The following is a 17,174-nucleotide window of genomic DNA, read 5'->3' as shown; positions in this document are numbered from 1 at the left end:
GCCCCGGGATTTTGGCGCACGCAATCGGATTTTGGTGCATCGGTCCCGCTTGCATGCAACAGAAATTGGTGGGTGGACCGTTGGTCAACCCGACGGATTCGGACAACGCGTGGGATTTAACATTTTGAATTGTGTCGCAAGACACGCACTTACATGCACCAGAAAGAAGCAGGTGAACTCTGGCGGACCTCGGCGCAGAAGCGATGCAGGAACTCGGGCGCACGATCTTAGTGAATCACAGCAGACCCGAATCCTCATCGGACAACGCACCGCTGAATCGCGACAGGATGGGGTAAGTAAATCTGCCCCAGTGCCTCCTTTTGCTACCTTGAAAAGCATCCCCCTTAACACCAAGTACGACCTACAAGAAATCTAAAGATATGGTGTGGGATTAAGCCCAGAATTCCCTAGTGGAACATCTATGGCTTTAAGTCTCCACATGCCCTTAATTAGCAATCACACCTACTGTCTGACCCCACACAATGGGGCACATTTACTTACCCGTCCGCGGAGTTCACCGTATGTGCAGTCCAACGATCCACTAAGATTGTGCGCCCGATATCCTGCATGTGTCGCTTCCCCGCTCAGGTCCGCCTGGGTTCACCTTCTTCTTCCTGGTGCATGTAAGTGCATTGTCTTGCGACACAATTTGAAAGTTAAATCCTGCGCTCAGTCCGAATAAGTCTCGCTATGACCCATAGATTGTGAAGATTCCATCTGGTGCAGAACCTATTAGACCAGTGATGGCGAACCTTTAAGAGACCAAGTGCCCAAACTATAACCAAAATCCACTTATTTACCGCAAAGGGCCAACATTGAATTTTAAGCAGTAACTTACTGCTATCTGCTCTTCAACATCTCTCAATCGTATCGGCCCCTTGAGGCCACTAATACAGTTGAAAGAAGGAGGGCACATTCAGACTATCATTGGAGCTTCTCACCAGGGTCTCTCTGTACAGTAAGATTGTAGGGTCCAGTAGGATGACCTACTAAGATACTGCAGTTCTATCAACACCTTCTCAACATCCAATGAAGTGTTAAAATAGTGCTGATTGTAGCATCTCTTAAATTGCCTGGATCTGCAGGAAGATTTGGTGAATTTGGTCCTGTTTGGTGAGCTCTGTCTTGGGATCAATGGCCTGAGTGCCCACAGAAAGGGATCTGAGTGCCACCTCTGGCACCCGTGCCATAGGTTCGCCACCACTGTCTTAGACCTTCTGAATGACTAGAGGTTCTGCCCCAATCAGTGGGTTGCTCCCAGGATACTCCTTGTACTCGTTGAAGCCAGTGTGGTGGTCACAGTTCTTGTGCAGTTAGTGTTGTAGCCACAGCTGCTTCTGTTTTCCTCCTAGAGTCTTTTTTGGCAGAAAAGATGCGACACCATCACAGCCCTATAAGTAACAGTACTCAAGGACATCTCCTGTTGACATGACCATTGTGTAGCCATGTAGTCGCTGCTAATCTCCAAAGGAATTACAACTCGAAGAGTAAAAGTGGAACTTGTCCAATCTATAGCTCCTCAATATCTGCTATCGAGGGGAAGTCTGAGCCCCACACACTGTATATCTAATGATCAATTCATCCAATGTAATGGGGCCCCAAGTGTAAATACAGCTGGGCCCTAGATTAAACTTATGGCCCCCTCTTTAGAAAGTCGTTGAGCCTGAGGTCTCCCCTTCTGACCCAGCTGTTACTAGATATCCCCCGTAGTCAGGGAGAATAATACACACAACTGAGGGGCAACATCTTCCTGGTTATGATGGACAGCTGTCATTGGTCATCGTCTGTCCAGCAGCGGGAAATTGGTCTAAAAAAACCGTCTGGTAATCTGGTGTAAACAGAGAACTACTGCTAGTGCAATACCGTGAAAAGCCAGATTCATGACTTCAGACTCAAGACTCATAAAAAGTCTCATAGTCACTCCAGTCACTTTTTATGCATTGGGGACCTGGCTTCAAGTCCCAGGGTCAACATCTGCAAAGAGTTCGTATGTTCTCTATGTTTGTGTAGGTTTCCACCGGGTCCTCCGGTTTCCTTCCACACTCTGAAATATACTGGTAGGTTGATTAGATTGTGAGCCCCATGGGGACAGCGACCAATTTGGCAAGTTCTGTGCAACACTTCCTAATCTGCATTTTGAACCTGTTTTAAGGCCGTTTTTTAAGCAGTCCATTAAAAAACGCATCAGTTTTTGACAATTATCTTAATTGATAATTGGGAAAACTGTACAAAAAGGGTAAAAATTGGATGAGTTCTTAAAAACGCATGCATATTTTTAACACACTGCTTACGATTTCCGTCGCGTGCATGCCGGCGCCGATGCACCACAATCCTATCTCGTGCGCCAAAATCCCGGGGCAATTCAGGGGAAATCGGCGCAAATCGGAAATATTTGGGTAACACGTCAGGAAAATGCGAATCGGGCCCTTAGTAAATGACCCCCATAGAATCAACATACAAAAATTCACAAGAAAGAGAGAACAACAGACCGCAACTAACGGGACATGGTCATATGCCTGACGCCTATGGTGCTAATATGCAATAACTACAGACACGCAAGTCAATTTAATTTATTAAAATAAAACCACCAACACATCACCTAAAATAACATAATTTTCTGTACACCAAAACCTGTAAAAAGTTCAATAAACTGATTATTTCATCTGCTAATATGTTCTGTTTGCAGGTTTCCGGGTTGTCGAATAATATGACTAATAATAGAAATTTTTTTTTTTTTAAATATTTAACTAGTGCCTTACATTGTCTTCAATATGGTGCAGGGGTCCTGTGGGAATGTAGCATCATACATAACTTACGTATACTAAAATCGGTCAAAAGTTTAAAAAATGGTTTATTTTATGTGCTAATTTGTCTTCCTGTTTGCAGGTCTCCAGGTGGGACTATGTTGAATAATTATACTGTCATTATAGCATTATAGCATTATACTGTCAAGTTCACCCCTGTTTACACAACCTCAGGTTCTCTAATGACTAATAAAATTCACAGAGTGAGCTCAGAAGAAATCAAACTAAGAGAATATATGGTATAATATATCAATCTCTGCGAACTGATGCCATGAAAGGCTAGGCAGATGTGAGAAACTTTATTTACGTCACAAAGGATTATACATAACTTTTAGTGGGGCAGGACCTGGGCTTGGTTAGTTAAAGATAAGAAGTAATGTCCACAGTTCATTGGTTAGTAAATTATCACAATACTTCACAATACAACTAAGGTGCCCGGAGTCCTCTCTCTGGCGTAGTGTCCGTTTTGTGAAAACTGGCCACCACATGGTTTGTCATGGACTGAATACAGTTGTGTGAAACGAGCCTTCAGCTGAAAAACTAAATTACACCCTTATAGCTGCTTCCCCCTTAAAATCTTTATATAACCATCCACTAGCCATAATGCAGCATGAAGGGGCTCGGTGAAGGTGGTGGTGAAGGTGTGTAAGTGTCTGATGGGGTCACACAGCTCATAGAAGGACAATTTTCCCGCCTCGTAATCCAGACTGATCCGGACTCTATCACTGGAGATCTGGTGAGGTAACGGGATCACTTCCCCGTCATGTATCACTGTATACTGACTAACATGCATATACACAGCACCCAGACTCCAGGACTTGTTATTATTTCCAATGTGTGACTGATCTCCCTTCCTTTCCATACTGGGGTAACACATCCCCACCCTCCACCATCCCGATCTACTGATCTCCACATCCCAGTAATGTCGTCCTGAGGTAAATCCTCGGCTGCTCATCACCTGATAATTCTGGAATCTCTCCGTTGTTTCTGGACGATTTTGTGTTTTTACAGTAGTTGCAAGTTTTAGGTCGTCTGATATAAAGATATTATTGCCGGCTGTGTTTATATCCAGTAATAAGTCTGCAGGACCTTCCCCATAGAGCCCTCTCTGTCCTGCAGCCATTACCGTCCTACAAACATCCCCAGTATTGACAGTGCCGGGTTTTATATCTGACACAGGTAAATCTCGTGTGAGACTTGGTAGAGATTGGTCATTGGGAGATATTGGCCACGTTACTTGTGGTTTTGCAGGTGAGATGGTCTGTAGATAAGTCATTAAGTCAGAGAAACCTTCAAGTAACATCCCTGTAATTACATCCAGATCTACATCATGTCCTCCTGTGTCCTCATCACCTCCATCATGTCCTCCTGTGTCCTCATCACCTCCATCATGTCCCCCTGTGTCCTCATCACCTCCATCATGTCCTCTTGTGTCCTCATCACCTCCATCATGTCCTCCTGTGTCCTCATCACCTCTAGCATGTCCTCCTGTGTCCTCATCACCTCCATCATGTCCTCCTGTGTCCTCATCACCTCTATCATATCCTCCTGTGTCCTCATCACCTCCATCATGTCCTCCTGTGTCCTCATCACCTCCATCATGTCCTCCTGTGTCCTCATCACCTCCATCATGTCCTCTTGTGTCCTCATCACCTCCATCATGTCCTCCTGTGTCCTCATCACCTCTAGCATGTCCTCCTGTGTCCTCATCACCTCCATCATGTCCTCCTGTGTCCTCATCACCTCTATCATGTCCTCCTGTGTCCTCATCACCTCCATCATGTCCTCCTGTGTCCTCATCACCTCCATCATGTCCTCCTGTGTCCTCATCACCTCCATCATGTCCTCCTGTGTCCTCATCACCTCCATCATGTCCTCCTGTGTCCCCATCACCTCCATCATGTCCTCCTGTGTCCTCATCCCCTCCATCATGTCCTCCTGTGTCCTCATCCCCTCCATCATGTCCTCCTGTGTCCTCATCCCCTCCATCATGTCCCCCTGTGTCCTCATCCCCTCCATCATGTCCTCCTGTGTCCTCATCCCCTCCATCATGTCCTCCTGTGTCCTCATCCCCTCCATCATGTCCTCCTGTGTCCTCATCCCCTCCATCATGTCCCCCTGTGTCCCCATCACCTCCATCATGTCCTCCTGTGTCCTCATCCCCACCATCATGTCCCCCTGTGTCCCCATCACCTCCATGTCCCCCTGTGTCCCCATCACCTCCATCATGTCCCTCTGTGTCCTTATCACCTCCATCATGTCCCCCTGTGTCCTCATCACCTCCATCATGTCCCTCTGTGTCCCCATCACCTCCATCATGTCCCTCTGTGTCCTCATCACCTCCATCATGTCCCCCTGTGTCCCCATCACCTCCATGTCCCCCTGTGTCCCCATCACCTCCATCATGTCCCTCTGTGTCCTTATCACCTCCATCATGTCCCCCTGTGTCCTCATCACCTCCATCATGTCCCCCTGTGTCCCCATCACGTCCATCATGTCCTCCTGTGTCCCCATCACCTCCATCATGTCCTCCTGTGTCCTCATCACCTCCATCATGTCCTCCTGTGTCCCCATCACCTCCATCATGTCCCCCTGTGTCCCCATCACCTCCCCCCTCCTCAGGATCACACAAGTCACCTGTGTCTGGTTCCTGTAACACAGTCAGTGGATCAGTCATGTTACACAGCTCCTCAATGTCCTTCATCTTCCTGGACAGCTCGTCCTTCTGTATCTCCAGCTTCTGGATCACACCAGACAGTGATAATGACCTCTGCTCATTCTTCTTGGAGATCTCCCTCAGGACCCTCTTCTCCAGGTCGTCCAGCCACCTCTTGATGTCTATAAACAGGGCAGTGACTCTCTCAGCTTCTCCAGATGCTTTTTCTTGAGCTTTTCTCCTGCTCTCCTCCAGACTCTGGACTCTTCCCTCAGCCTTGCGTTTCTTTGTGGTCAGTTTATATACAACATTTCTCAGTATATTCTTTTTCTTGAAGCTGTCATCCACCATCTCCACCTGGTGTCCCTGATGTTCCAGTCTACAGGACATACAGATACAAGCCACATCTTCAGTGCAGTAATATTCCAAGATCTTCTTATGGACAGGACATTTCCTGTTCTCCAGGGAAGTGCTGGGATCAGTCAGGACGTGTTCTGGTCCCTTGCTGTGGACTCTCAGATGATCATCACACAGAGAAGCCTCACAGTGTAGACAGGACTTCACCGCAGGTACAGGAGAGTGAATGCAGTAAGTGCAGCAGGTCCCGGTGACCTCCACTTGATTTGAGTGAGAAGACCGGACAAGTTCTGCTACATTATGAAGATTTATGTTCCTCTTCAGTGCAGACCGCTCCCGAAACTCTTCTCTACATTCAGGACAGATATAACCTCCAGACTCGTCCTGTGTATTCAGGACCTGATCAATACAGACCCGGCAGAAGTTGTGTCCACATCTCAGGGTTACAGGATCTGTATAGAGGCTCAGACAGATGGAGCAAAGGAGCTCGTCCCTTAGATCAGCAGACGCCATTGCTTACTGCACGGAAACTAAGAATTTAGGACGTGTTCCAGGACATTGCACAATCCACGGCTGTGAGCTGTCTATTAACGCTGTAGACAACAGATAGATGTCCAGTCTACAGTTACAGTTAAAAAATCAAACTGATTTCCATACCTTCCAACTTGTGGGAGAGAGAAAGACGGACCACGCCCATTGTCCCACCGACAAGCATAGTATGAGCCCCTTACTTTGCCCCCCATGCAACATATAAAACCCCTCTTTAATTATATCCTCCCTTTACATTTGGTTTTCCACTTTTATTTATCTCCCCGAACTTACACATAATACTATCTGTACTCCTGCCCCTACCCATCCTCCTGGAGTGGTCCCTGTTCTCTATCCTCCTCCTGTAGCTCCCTGTCCTCCATCCGCCTCCTGTAGCTCCTTTCCTCCAGCCTCCTCCTGTAGCCTCCCGTCCTCCAGCCTCCTCATGTAGCCTCCTATTCTCCATCCTCCTCCTCTAGCTCCCTGTCCTCCATCCGCCTCCTGCCGCTCCTTTCCCCCAGCCTCCTCCTATGGCTCCTTTCCTCCAGCCTCCTCCTGTCCTCCAGCCTCCTCATGTAGCCTCCTATCCTCTTTCTGTAGCCCCCTGTACTCCAGACCCTCCTGTAGCCCCCTGTCCTCCAACCTCCTCATCCTCTAGCCTCCTGTCATCCAGCCTCCGCCTGTGGCCACTGTCCTCCAGCCTCCTCCTCCTGTCCCCCAGGTATCTGTCCATAGAGCCTGATCACCTCTGTGTCTATAATTGGTAATGCAGCTGAATATTATTTGCCTGGGAAGGAGGGTATACAACTGTTGTTTCACTTTTGTGAATCTTGTTCTGCCCCGAGGTTCCTAGTCGGTGGATGGCCGGAAACTCCACCCAGAAGGGAAGTTTTACTCATGTCCACTCTGGCTCGAATTTTCAGATTGTTCTTTCCTCTAGGCCTGCTGAAAATCTAGAAGAATGAAACTGTGTATGATACGATACAACTTTATTGATCCCGTAGAAAATTGGTTTAACATCTGAAAAGCTGAACACACATTATTATACTACATTAAAAAAAAGTTCCTGTTCCTAGAAATCTTGACAGATGAATAATACAAACATCCTGCAATATTTTATAGAATATTGGAGACATTTATACAACCTTCAATTATTATAGAACATCACATTTTTTAGACTTTTTCCTCGTTTCCTCGAAATTTTCCTCATTTCATGGTTTCTTTTAATGTGCACGTGGTCATATCTCTACACAAAGTGCTTATGGTGGTTCCTTGCATCTGCTGACCCCCTAGTATCTGTATATAACCTTCATATGCCCATAACACAGCATGAAGGGGCTCGGTGAAGGTGGTGGTGAAGGTGTGTAAGTGTCTGATGGGGTAGGAAAGCTCATAAAAGGACAACTCCCCCGCCTCATAATCCAGACAGATCCGGACTCTATCACTGGAGATCTGGTGAGGTAACTGGATCTCTTCTCTGTCATGTATCACTGAATACAGATTATTACACCACAGCAATTTAGATAAACCCCATGATTTTTTATTATATGCAATGTATGAGTCATCCTTCTCCTTGTCTATACTGGGGTAACACATCCCCACTGTCCACCCGACTGATCTGATCTCCACATCCCAGTAATGTCGTCCTGAGGTAAATCCTCGGCTGCTCATCACCTGAGGATAATCCTGGAATCTCTCTGCGGTGTCTGGACGGTTCTGGTTTATATCTGTCCAGGTTGCAGTTTTCAGGTCGTCTGATATAAGAAGATTATTATAGGCCGTGTTTATATCCAGTATTATGTTTGCAGGACCCTGCCCATAGTTTCCTGACACAAGTGAATCTTGCGTGTGAGTGGCCAGAGATTGGACACTAGGGGCTTTTGGTCTAGTTTCTTTAGGATGTGCAGGTGAGATGGTCTGTAGATATTTCATTATGTCAAAGAAACCTGCTCGTAACATCCCTGTAATTACATCCAGATCTACATCACATCCCCCTGTGTCCTCATCACCTCCCCCCTCCTCAGGATCACACAAGTCACCTGTGTCTGGTTCCTGTAACACAGTCAGTGGATCAGTCATGTTACACAGCTCCTCAATGTTCTTCATCTTCCTGGACAGCTCGTCCTTCTTTATCTCCAGCTTCTCGATCAAAACAGACACTGGCAATGACACCTCCATCTCCTGCCTGGAGATCTCCCTCAAGATCCTCTTCTCCAGGTCATCCAGACGTCTCCTGAGGTCTATAAACAGGGCAGTGACTCTCTCCGCTTCTCCAGATGCTTTTTCTTGAGCTTTTCTCCAGTGCTTTTCTAGACTCTGGACTCTTTCCTCAGTCTTTTTCCTCTTTGTGGCTATCTTCTGCAGACCATTTCTTAGTTGGTTCTTCTTCTTCTCAGAGACCTCATCCAGCGTCTCCACCCGGTGTCCCCAGTGTTCCTCGTCCAATCTGCAGGTCACACAGATACAAGTTGCGTCCTCCGTGCAGTAATATTCCAGGATCTTCTTATGGACAGGACATTTCCGGTTCTCCAGGGAAGTGCTGGGATCAGTCAGGACGTGTTCTGGTCCCTTGCTGTGGACTCTCAGATGATCATCACACAGAGAAGCCTCACAGTGTAGACAGGACTTCACCGCAGGTACAGGAGAGTGAATGCAGTAAGTGCATGGGACCCAGGTGACCTCTCCCTGAGCTGACGGATTACAACGAAAACGTTTTGCTACGTTGCACAGAGTTGTGTTTTTCTTCAGCCTGGGACGCTTCCGAGTCTTTTCCCTACATTGGGGACAGGAGTAGCCTCCAAAATCATCCTCTGTGGACAGATGCTGGTCAATACAGTCCCGGCAGAAGTTGTGTCCACATCTCAGGGTTATAGGATCTGTATAAATGCTCAGACAGATGGAGCAGAGGAGCTCCTCTCTCAGATCAGCAGACGCCATGGCTTCCAGATTTGTAAGAAATGAAACTGAAAATAAATTGTGAGGGGTGTATCCCGGTACAGAGGACATTGCACAACACGCAGCTGAGAACTACAGGTGTAGCGCTGCTTAGCATAACGTAAGGTGCGTCAACTTCTCCTTATTTGAGGTAGAAGACATTACACTAATATCTCCTTATATGAGGTGGAAGACATTACACTAATATCTCCTTATATGAGGGAGAAGACATGACACTAATATCTCCTTATATGAGGGAGAAGACATTACACTAATATCTCCTTATATGAGGGAGAAGACATTACACTAATATCTCCTTATATGAGGGAGAAGACATTACACTAATATCTCCTTATATGAGGTAGAAGACATTACACTAATATCTCCTTATATGAGGGAGAAGACATTACACTAATATCTCCTTATATGAGGGAGAAGACATTACACTAATATCTCCTTATATGAGGTAGAAGACATTACACTAATATCTCCTTATATGAGGTAGAAGACATTACACTAATATCTCCTTATATGAGGGAGAAGACATTACACTAATATTTCCTTATATGAGGTAGAGGACATTACACTAATATCTCCTTATATGAGGTAGAAGACATTACACTAATATCTCCTTATATGAGGGAGAAGACATTACACTAATATCTCCTTATATGAGGGAGAAGACATTACACTAATATCTCCTTATATGAGGGAGAAGACATTACACTAATATCTCCTTATATGAGGTAGAAGACATTACACTAATATCTCCTTATATGAGGGAGAAGACATTACACTAATATTTCCTTATATGAGGTAGAAGACATTACAATAATATCTCCTTATATGAGGGAGAAGACATTACACTAATATCTCCTTATATGAGGGAGAAGACATTACACTAATATCTCCTTATATGAGGGAGAGGACATTACACTAATATCTCCTTATATGAGGTAGAAGACATTACACTAATATCTCCTTATATGAGGGAGAGGACATTACACTAATATCTCCTTATATGAGGGAGAAGACATTACACTAATATCTCCTTATATGAGGTAGAAGACATTACACTAATATCTCCTTATATGAGGGAGAGGACATTACACTAATATCTCCTTATATGAGGGAGAGGACATTACACTAATATCTCCTTATATGAGGGAGAAGACATTACACTAATATCTCCTTATATGAGGGAGAAGACATTACACTAATATCTCCTTATATGAGGTAGAGGACATTACACTAATATCTCCTTATATGAGGGAGAAGACATTACACTAATATCTCCTTATATGAGGGAGAGGACATTACACTAATATCTCCTTATATGAGGGAGAAGACATTACACTAATATCTCCTTATATAAGGTAGAAGACATTACACTAATATCTCCTTATATGAGGTAGAAGACATTACACTAATATCTCCTTATATGAGGGAGAGGACATTACACTAATATCTCCTTATATGAGGGAGAAGACATTACACTAATATCTCCTTATATGAGGGAGAAGACATTACACTAATATCTCCTTATATGAGGTAGAGGACATTACACTAATATCCCCTTATATGAGGGAGAAGACATTACACTAATATCTCCTTATATGAGGTAGAAGACATTACACTAATATCTCCTTATATGAGGGAGAAGACATTACACTAATATCTCCTTATATGAGGGAGAGGACATTACACTAATATCTCCTTATATGAGGTAGAAGACATTACACTAATATCTCCTTATATGAGGTAGAAGACATTACACTAATATCTCCTTATATGAGGTAGAAGATATTACACTAATATCTCCTTATATGAGGTAGAGGACATTACACTAATATCTCCTTATATGAGGTAGAGGACATTACACTAATATCTCCTTATATGAGGGAGAAGACATTACACTAATATCCCCTTATATGAGGGAGAAGACATTACACTAATATCTCCTTATATGAGGTAGAAGACATTACACTAATATCTCCTTATATGAGGGAGAAGACATTACACTAATATCTCCTTATATGAGGGAGAGGACATTACACTAATATCTCCTTATATGAGGTAAAAGACATTACACTAATATCTCCTTATATGAGGTAGAGGACATTACACTAATATCTCCTTATATGAGGTAGAAGACATGACACTAATATCTCCTTATATAGGGAGAAGACATTACACTAATATCTCCTTATATGAGGGAGAGGACATTACACTAATATCTCCTTATATGAGGTAGAAGACATTACACTAATATCTCCTTATATGAGGGAGAAGACATTACACTAATATCTCCTTATATGAGGTAGAGGACATTACACTAATATCTCCTTATATGAGGTAAAAGACATTACACTAATATCTCCTTATATGAGGTAGAGGACATTACACTAATATCTCCTTATATGAGGTAGAGGACATTACACTAATATCTCCTTATATGAGGTAAAAGACATTACACTAATATCTCCTTATATGAGGTAGAGGACATTACACTAATATCTCCTTATATGAGGGAGAAGACATTACACTAATATCTCCTTATATGAGGTAGAAGACATTACACTAATATCTCCTTATATGAGGGAGAAGACATTACACTAATATCTCCTTATATGAGGTAAAGGACATTACACTAATATCTCCTTATATGAGGTAAAGGACATTACACTAATATCTCCTTATATGAGGGAGAAGACATTACACTAATATCTCCTTATATGAGGGAGAGGACATTACACTAATATCTCCTTATATGAGGGAGAGGACATTACACTAATATCTCCTTATATGAGGTAGAAGACATGACACTAATATCTCCTTATATGAGGTAGAAGACATTACACTAATATCTCCTTATATGAGGGAGAGGACATTACACTAATATCTCCTTATATGAGGTAGAAGACATTACACTGATATCTCCTTATATGAGGGAGAAGACATTACACTAATATCTCCTTATATGAGGGAGAAGACATTACACTAATATCTCCTTATATGAGAGAGAAGACATTACACTAATATCTCCTTATATGAGGAGAAGACATTACACTAATATCTCCTTATATGAGGTAGAGGACATTACACTAATATCTCCTTATATGAAGTAGAAGACATTACACTAATATCTCCTTATATGAGGGAGAAGACATTACACTAATATCTCCTTATATGAGGGAGAAGACATTACACTAATATCTCCTTATATGAGGTAGAAGACATTACACTAATATCTCCTTATATGAGGGAGAAGACATTACACTGATATCTCCTTATATGAGGGAGAAGACATTACACTAATATCTCCTTATATGAGGGAGAAGACATTACACTAATATCTCCTTATATGAGGTGGAAGACATTACACTAATATCTCCTTATATGAGGGAGAAGACATTACACTAATATCTCCTTATATGAGGTAGAGGACATTACACTAATATCTCCTTATATGAGGTAGAGGACATTACACTAATATCTCCTTATATGAGGTAGAAGACATTACACTAATATCTCCTTATATGAGGTAGAGGACATAACACTAATATCTCCTTATATGAGGGAGAAGACATTACACTAATATCTCCTTATATGAGGGAGAAGACATTACACTAATATCTCCTTATATGAGGTGGAAGACATTACACTAATATCTCCTTATATGAGGGAGAAGACATTACACTAATATCTCCTTATATGAGGTAGAGGACATTACACTAATATCTCCTTATATGAGGTAGAGGACATTACACTAATATCTCCTTATATGAGGTAGAAGACATTACACTAATATCTCCTTATATGAGGTAGAGGACATTACACTGATATCTCCTTATATGAGGGAGAAGACATGACACTAATATCTCCTTATATGAGGTAGAGGACATTACACTGATATCTCCTTATATGAGGGAGAAGACATGACACTAATATCTCCTTATATGAGGTACAAGACATTACACTAATATCTCCTTATATGAGGGAGAAGACATTACACTAATATCTCCTTATATGAGGTAGAAGACATTACACTAATATCTCCTTATATGAGGGAGAAGACATTACACTAATATCTCCTTATATGAGGTAAAGGACATTACACTAATATCTCCTTATATGAGGGAGAAGACATTACACTAATATCTCCTTATATGAGGTAGAAGACATTACACTAATATCTCCTTATATGAGGGAGAAGACATTACACTAATATCTCCTTATATGAGGGAGAGGACATTACACTAATATCTCCTTATATGAGGGAGAAGACATTACACTAATATCTCCTTATATGAGGTAGAAGACATTACACTAATATCTCCTTATATGAGGTAGAGGACATTACACTGATATCTCCTTATATGAGGGAGAAGACATGACACTAATATCTCCTTATATGAGGTAGAGGACATTACACTGATATCTCCTTATATGAGGGAGAAGACATGACACTAATATCTCCTTATATGAGGTACAAGACATTACACTAATATCTCCTTATATGAGGGAGAAGACATTACACTAATATCTCCTTATATGAGGTAGAAGACATTACACTAATATCTCCTTATATGAGGGAGAAGACATTACACTAATATCTCCTTATATGAGGTAAAGGACATTACACTAATATCTCCTTATATGAGGGAGAAGACATTACACTAATATCTCCTTATATGAGGGAGAGGACATTACACTAATATCTCCTTATATGAGGGAGAAGACATTACACTAATATCTCCTTATATGAGGTAGAAGACATTACACTAATATCTCCTTATATGAGGGAGAGGACATTACACTAATATCTCCTTATATGAGGGAGAAGACATTACACTAATATCTCCTTATATGAGGGAGAAGACATTACACTAATATCTCCTTATATGAGGTAGAGGACATTACACTAATATCTCCTTATATGAGGTAGAAGACATGACACTAATATCTCCTTATATGAGGGAGAAGACATGACACTAATATCTCCTTATATGAGGTAGAGGACATTACACTAATATCTCCTTATATGAGGGAGAGGACATTACACTAATATCTCCTTATATGAGGTAGAGGACATTACACTAATATCTCCTTATATGAGGTAAAAGACATTACACTAATATCTCCTTATATGAGGTAGAGGACATTACACTAATATCTCCTTATATGAGGGAGAGGACATTACACTAATATCTCCTTATATGAGGTAGAAGACATTACACTAATATCTCCTTATATGAGGTAGAGGACATTACACTAATATCTCCTTATATGAGGTAGAGGACATGACACTAATATCTCCTTATATGAGGGAGAGGACATTACACTAATATCTCCTTATATGAGGGAGAGGACATTACACTAATATCTCCTTATATGAGGTAGAAGACATTACACTAATATCTCCTTATATGAGGGAGAAGACATTACACTAATATCTCCTTATATGAGGTAGAAGACATTACACTAATATCTCCTTATATGAGGTAGAAGACATTACACTAATATCTCCTTATATGAGGGAGAAGACATTACACTAATATCTCCTTATATGAGGGAGAAGACATTACACTAATATCTCCTTATATGAGGGAGAGGACATTACACTAATATCTCCTTATATGAGGGAGAGGACATTACACTAATATCTCCTTATATGAGGGAGAGGACATTACACTAATATCTCCTTATATGAGGGAGAGGACATTACACTAATATCTCCTTATATGAGGTAGAAGACATTACACTAATATCTCCTTATATGAGGGAGAGGACATTACACTGATATCTCCTTATATGAGGTAAAAGACATGACACTAATATCTCCTTATATGAGGGAGAAGACATTACACTAATATCTCCTTATATGAGGTGGAAGACATTACACTAATATCTCCTTATATGAGGAGAAGACATTACACTAATATCTCCTTATATGAGGGAGAAGACATTACACTAATATCTCCTTATATGAGGGAAAAGACATTACACTAATATCTCCTTATATGAGGTAGAAGACATTACACTAATATCTCCTTATATGAGGGAGAAGACATTACACTAATATCTCCTTATATGAGGGAGAGGACATTACACTAATATCTCCTTATATGAGGGAGAGGACATTACACTAATATCTCCTTATATGAGGGAGAAGACATGACACTAATATCTCCTTATATGAGGTAGAGGACATTACAGTAATATCTCCTTATATGAGGGAGAAGACATTACACTAATATCTCCTTATATGAGGGAGAAGACATTACACTAATATCTCCTTATATGAGGGAGAAGACATTACAGTAATATCTCCTTATATGAGGTAGAAGACATTACACTAATATCTCCTTATATGAGGGAGAAGACATTACACTAATATCTCCTTATATGAGGGAGAAGACATTACACTAATATCTCCTTATATGAGGGAGAAGACATTACACTAATATCTCCTTATATGAGGGAGAGGACATTACAGTAATATCTCCTTATATGAGGGAGAAGACATTACACTAATATCTCCTTATATGAGGTAGAAGACATTACACTAATATCTCCTTATATGAGGTAGAGGACATTACACTAATATCTCCTTATATGAGGGAGAAGACATTACACTAATATCTCCTTATATGAGGGAGAAGACATTACACTAATATCTCCTTATATGAGGGAGAAGACATTACAGTAATATCTCCTTATATGAGGTAGAAGACATTACACTAATATCTCCTTATATGAGGTGGAAGACATTACACTAATATCTCCTTATATGAGGGAGAAGACATTACACTAATATCTCCTTATATGAGGGAGAGGACATTACACTAATATCTCCTTATATGAGGTAGAAGACATTACACTAATATATCCTTATATGAGGAGAAGACATTACACTAATATCTCCTTATATGAGGGAGAAGACATTACACTAATATCTCCTTATATGAGGGAGAAGACATTACACTAATATCTCCTTATATGAGGGAGAAGACATTACACTAATATCTCCTTATATGAGGGAGAGGACATTACACTAATATCTCCTTATATGAGGTAGAAGACATTACACTAATATCTCCTTATATGAGGGAGAGGACATTACACTAATATCTCCTTATATGAGGGAGAAGACATGACACTAATATCTCCTTATATGAGGTAGAAGACATTACACTAATATCTCCTTATATGTGGGAGAGGACATTACACTAATATCTCCTAATATGAGGGAGAGGACATTACACTAATATCTCCTTATATGTGGGAGAAGACATTACACTAATATCTCCTTATATGAGGGAGAAGACATGACACTAATATCTCCTTATATGAGGTAGAAGACATTACACTAATATCTCCTTATATGTGGGAGAGGACATTACACTAATATCTCCTAATATGAGGGAGAAGACATTACACTAATATCTCCTTATATGAGGGAGAAGAAATTACACTAATATCTCCTTATATGAGGTAGAGGACATAACACTAATATCTCCTTATATGAGGGAGAAGACATTACAGTAATATCTCCTTATATGAGGTAGAAGACATTACAGTAATATCTCCTTATATGAGGTAGAGGACATTACACTAATATCTCCTTATATGAGGGAGAAGACATTACACTAATATCTCCTTATATGAGGTAGAGGACATTACAGTAATATCTCCTTATATGAGGTAGAGGACATTACACTAATATCTCCTTATATGAGGTAGAAGATATTACACTAATATCTCCTTATATGAGGGAGAAGACATTACACTAATATCTCCTTATATGAGGGAGAGGACATTACACTAATATCTCCTTATATGAGGGAGAGGACATTACACTAATATCTCCTTATATGAGGGAGAGGACATTA

At 41.2% G+C, this 17,174-nt stretch overlaps 2 protein-coding genes across 2 annotated transcripts; both read right to left on the bottom strand.

The window, feature by feature from the left end:
* Positions 1–3,046: 3,046 nt before the first annotated feature.
* On the bottom strand, positions 3,047–6,739 carry LOC140126010 (E3 ubiquitin/ISG15 ligase TRIM25-like). The gene is made up of 2 exons (XM_072145056.1): positions 5,412–6,739; positions 3,047–4,169 (listed from the first exon to the last, which is right to left on the bottom strand). The coding sequence occupies exons 1-2, from the start codon at positions 6,328–6,330 to the stop codon at positions 3,358–3,360; spliced, it is 1,731 nt and encodes a 576-aa protein (XP_072001157.1). The 5' UTR covers positions 6,331–6,739; the 3' UTR covers positions 3,047–3,357.
* A 588-nt stretch (positions 6,740–7,327) lies between these two features.
* On the bottom strand, positions 7,328–9,297 carry LOC140128839 (E3 ubiquitin/ISG15 ligase TRIM25-like). Its single transcript, XM_072150549.1, has one exon. The coding sequence runs from the start codon at positions 9,280–9,282 to the stop codon at positions 7,552–7,554; it is 1,731 nt and encodes a 576-aa protein (XP_072006650.1). The 5' UTR covers positions 9,283–9,297; the 3' UTR covers positions 7,328–7,551.
* Positions 9,298–17,174: the final 7,877 nt, after the last annotated feature.

Source organism: Engystomops pustulosus, chromosome 4 (genome assembly GCF_040894005.1).
Source record: "Engystomops pustulosus chromosome 4, aEngPut4.maternal, whole genome shotgun sequence".
NCBI lineage: Eukaryota > Metazoa > Chordata > Amphibia > Anura > Leptodactylidae > Engystomops > Engystomops pustulosus.
Note: the sequence above shows the minus strand (reverse complement) of the source record. Positions and strands in the feature narration are given on the sequence as shown.

Coding starts and splice junctions, on each gene's coding strand:
- LOC140126010 (XM_072145056.1), bottom strand. CDS start 6,330: ATGGCGTCTGCTGATCTAAGGGACGAGCTCCTTTGCTCCATCTGTCTG. Junction 4,170..5,411: donor TGATCCTGAGGAGGGGGGAG/GTGATGGGGACA, acceptor AGGACACAGGAG/GACATGATGGAGGTGATGAG.
- LOC140128839 (XM_072150549.1), bottom strand. CDS start 9,282: ATGGCGTCTGCTGATCTGAGAGAGGAGCTCCTCTGCTCCATCTGTCTG.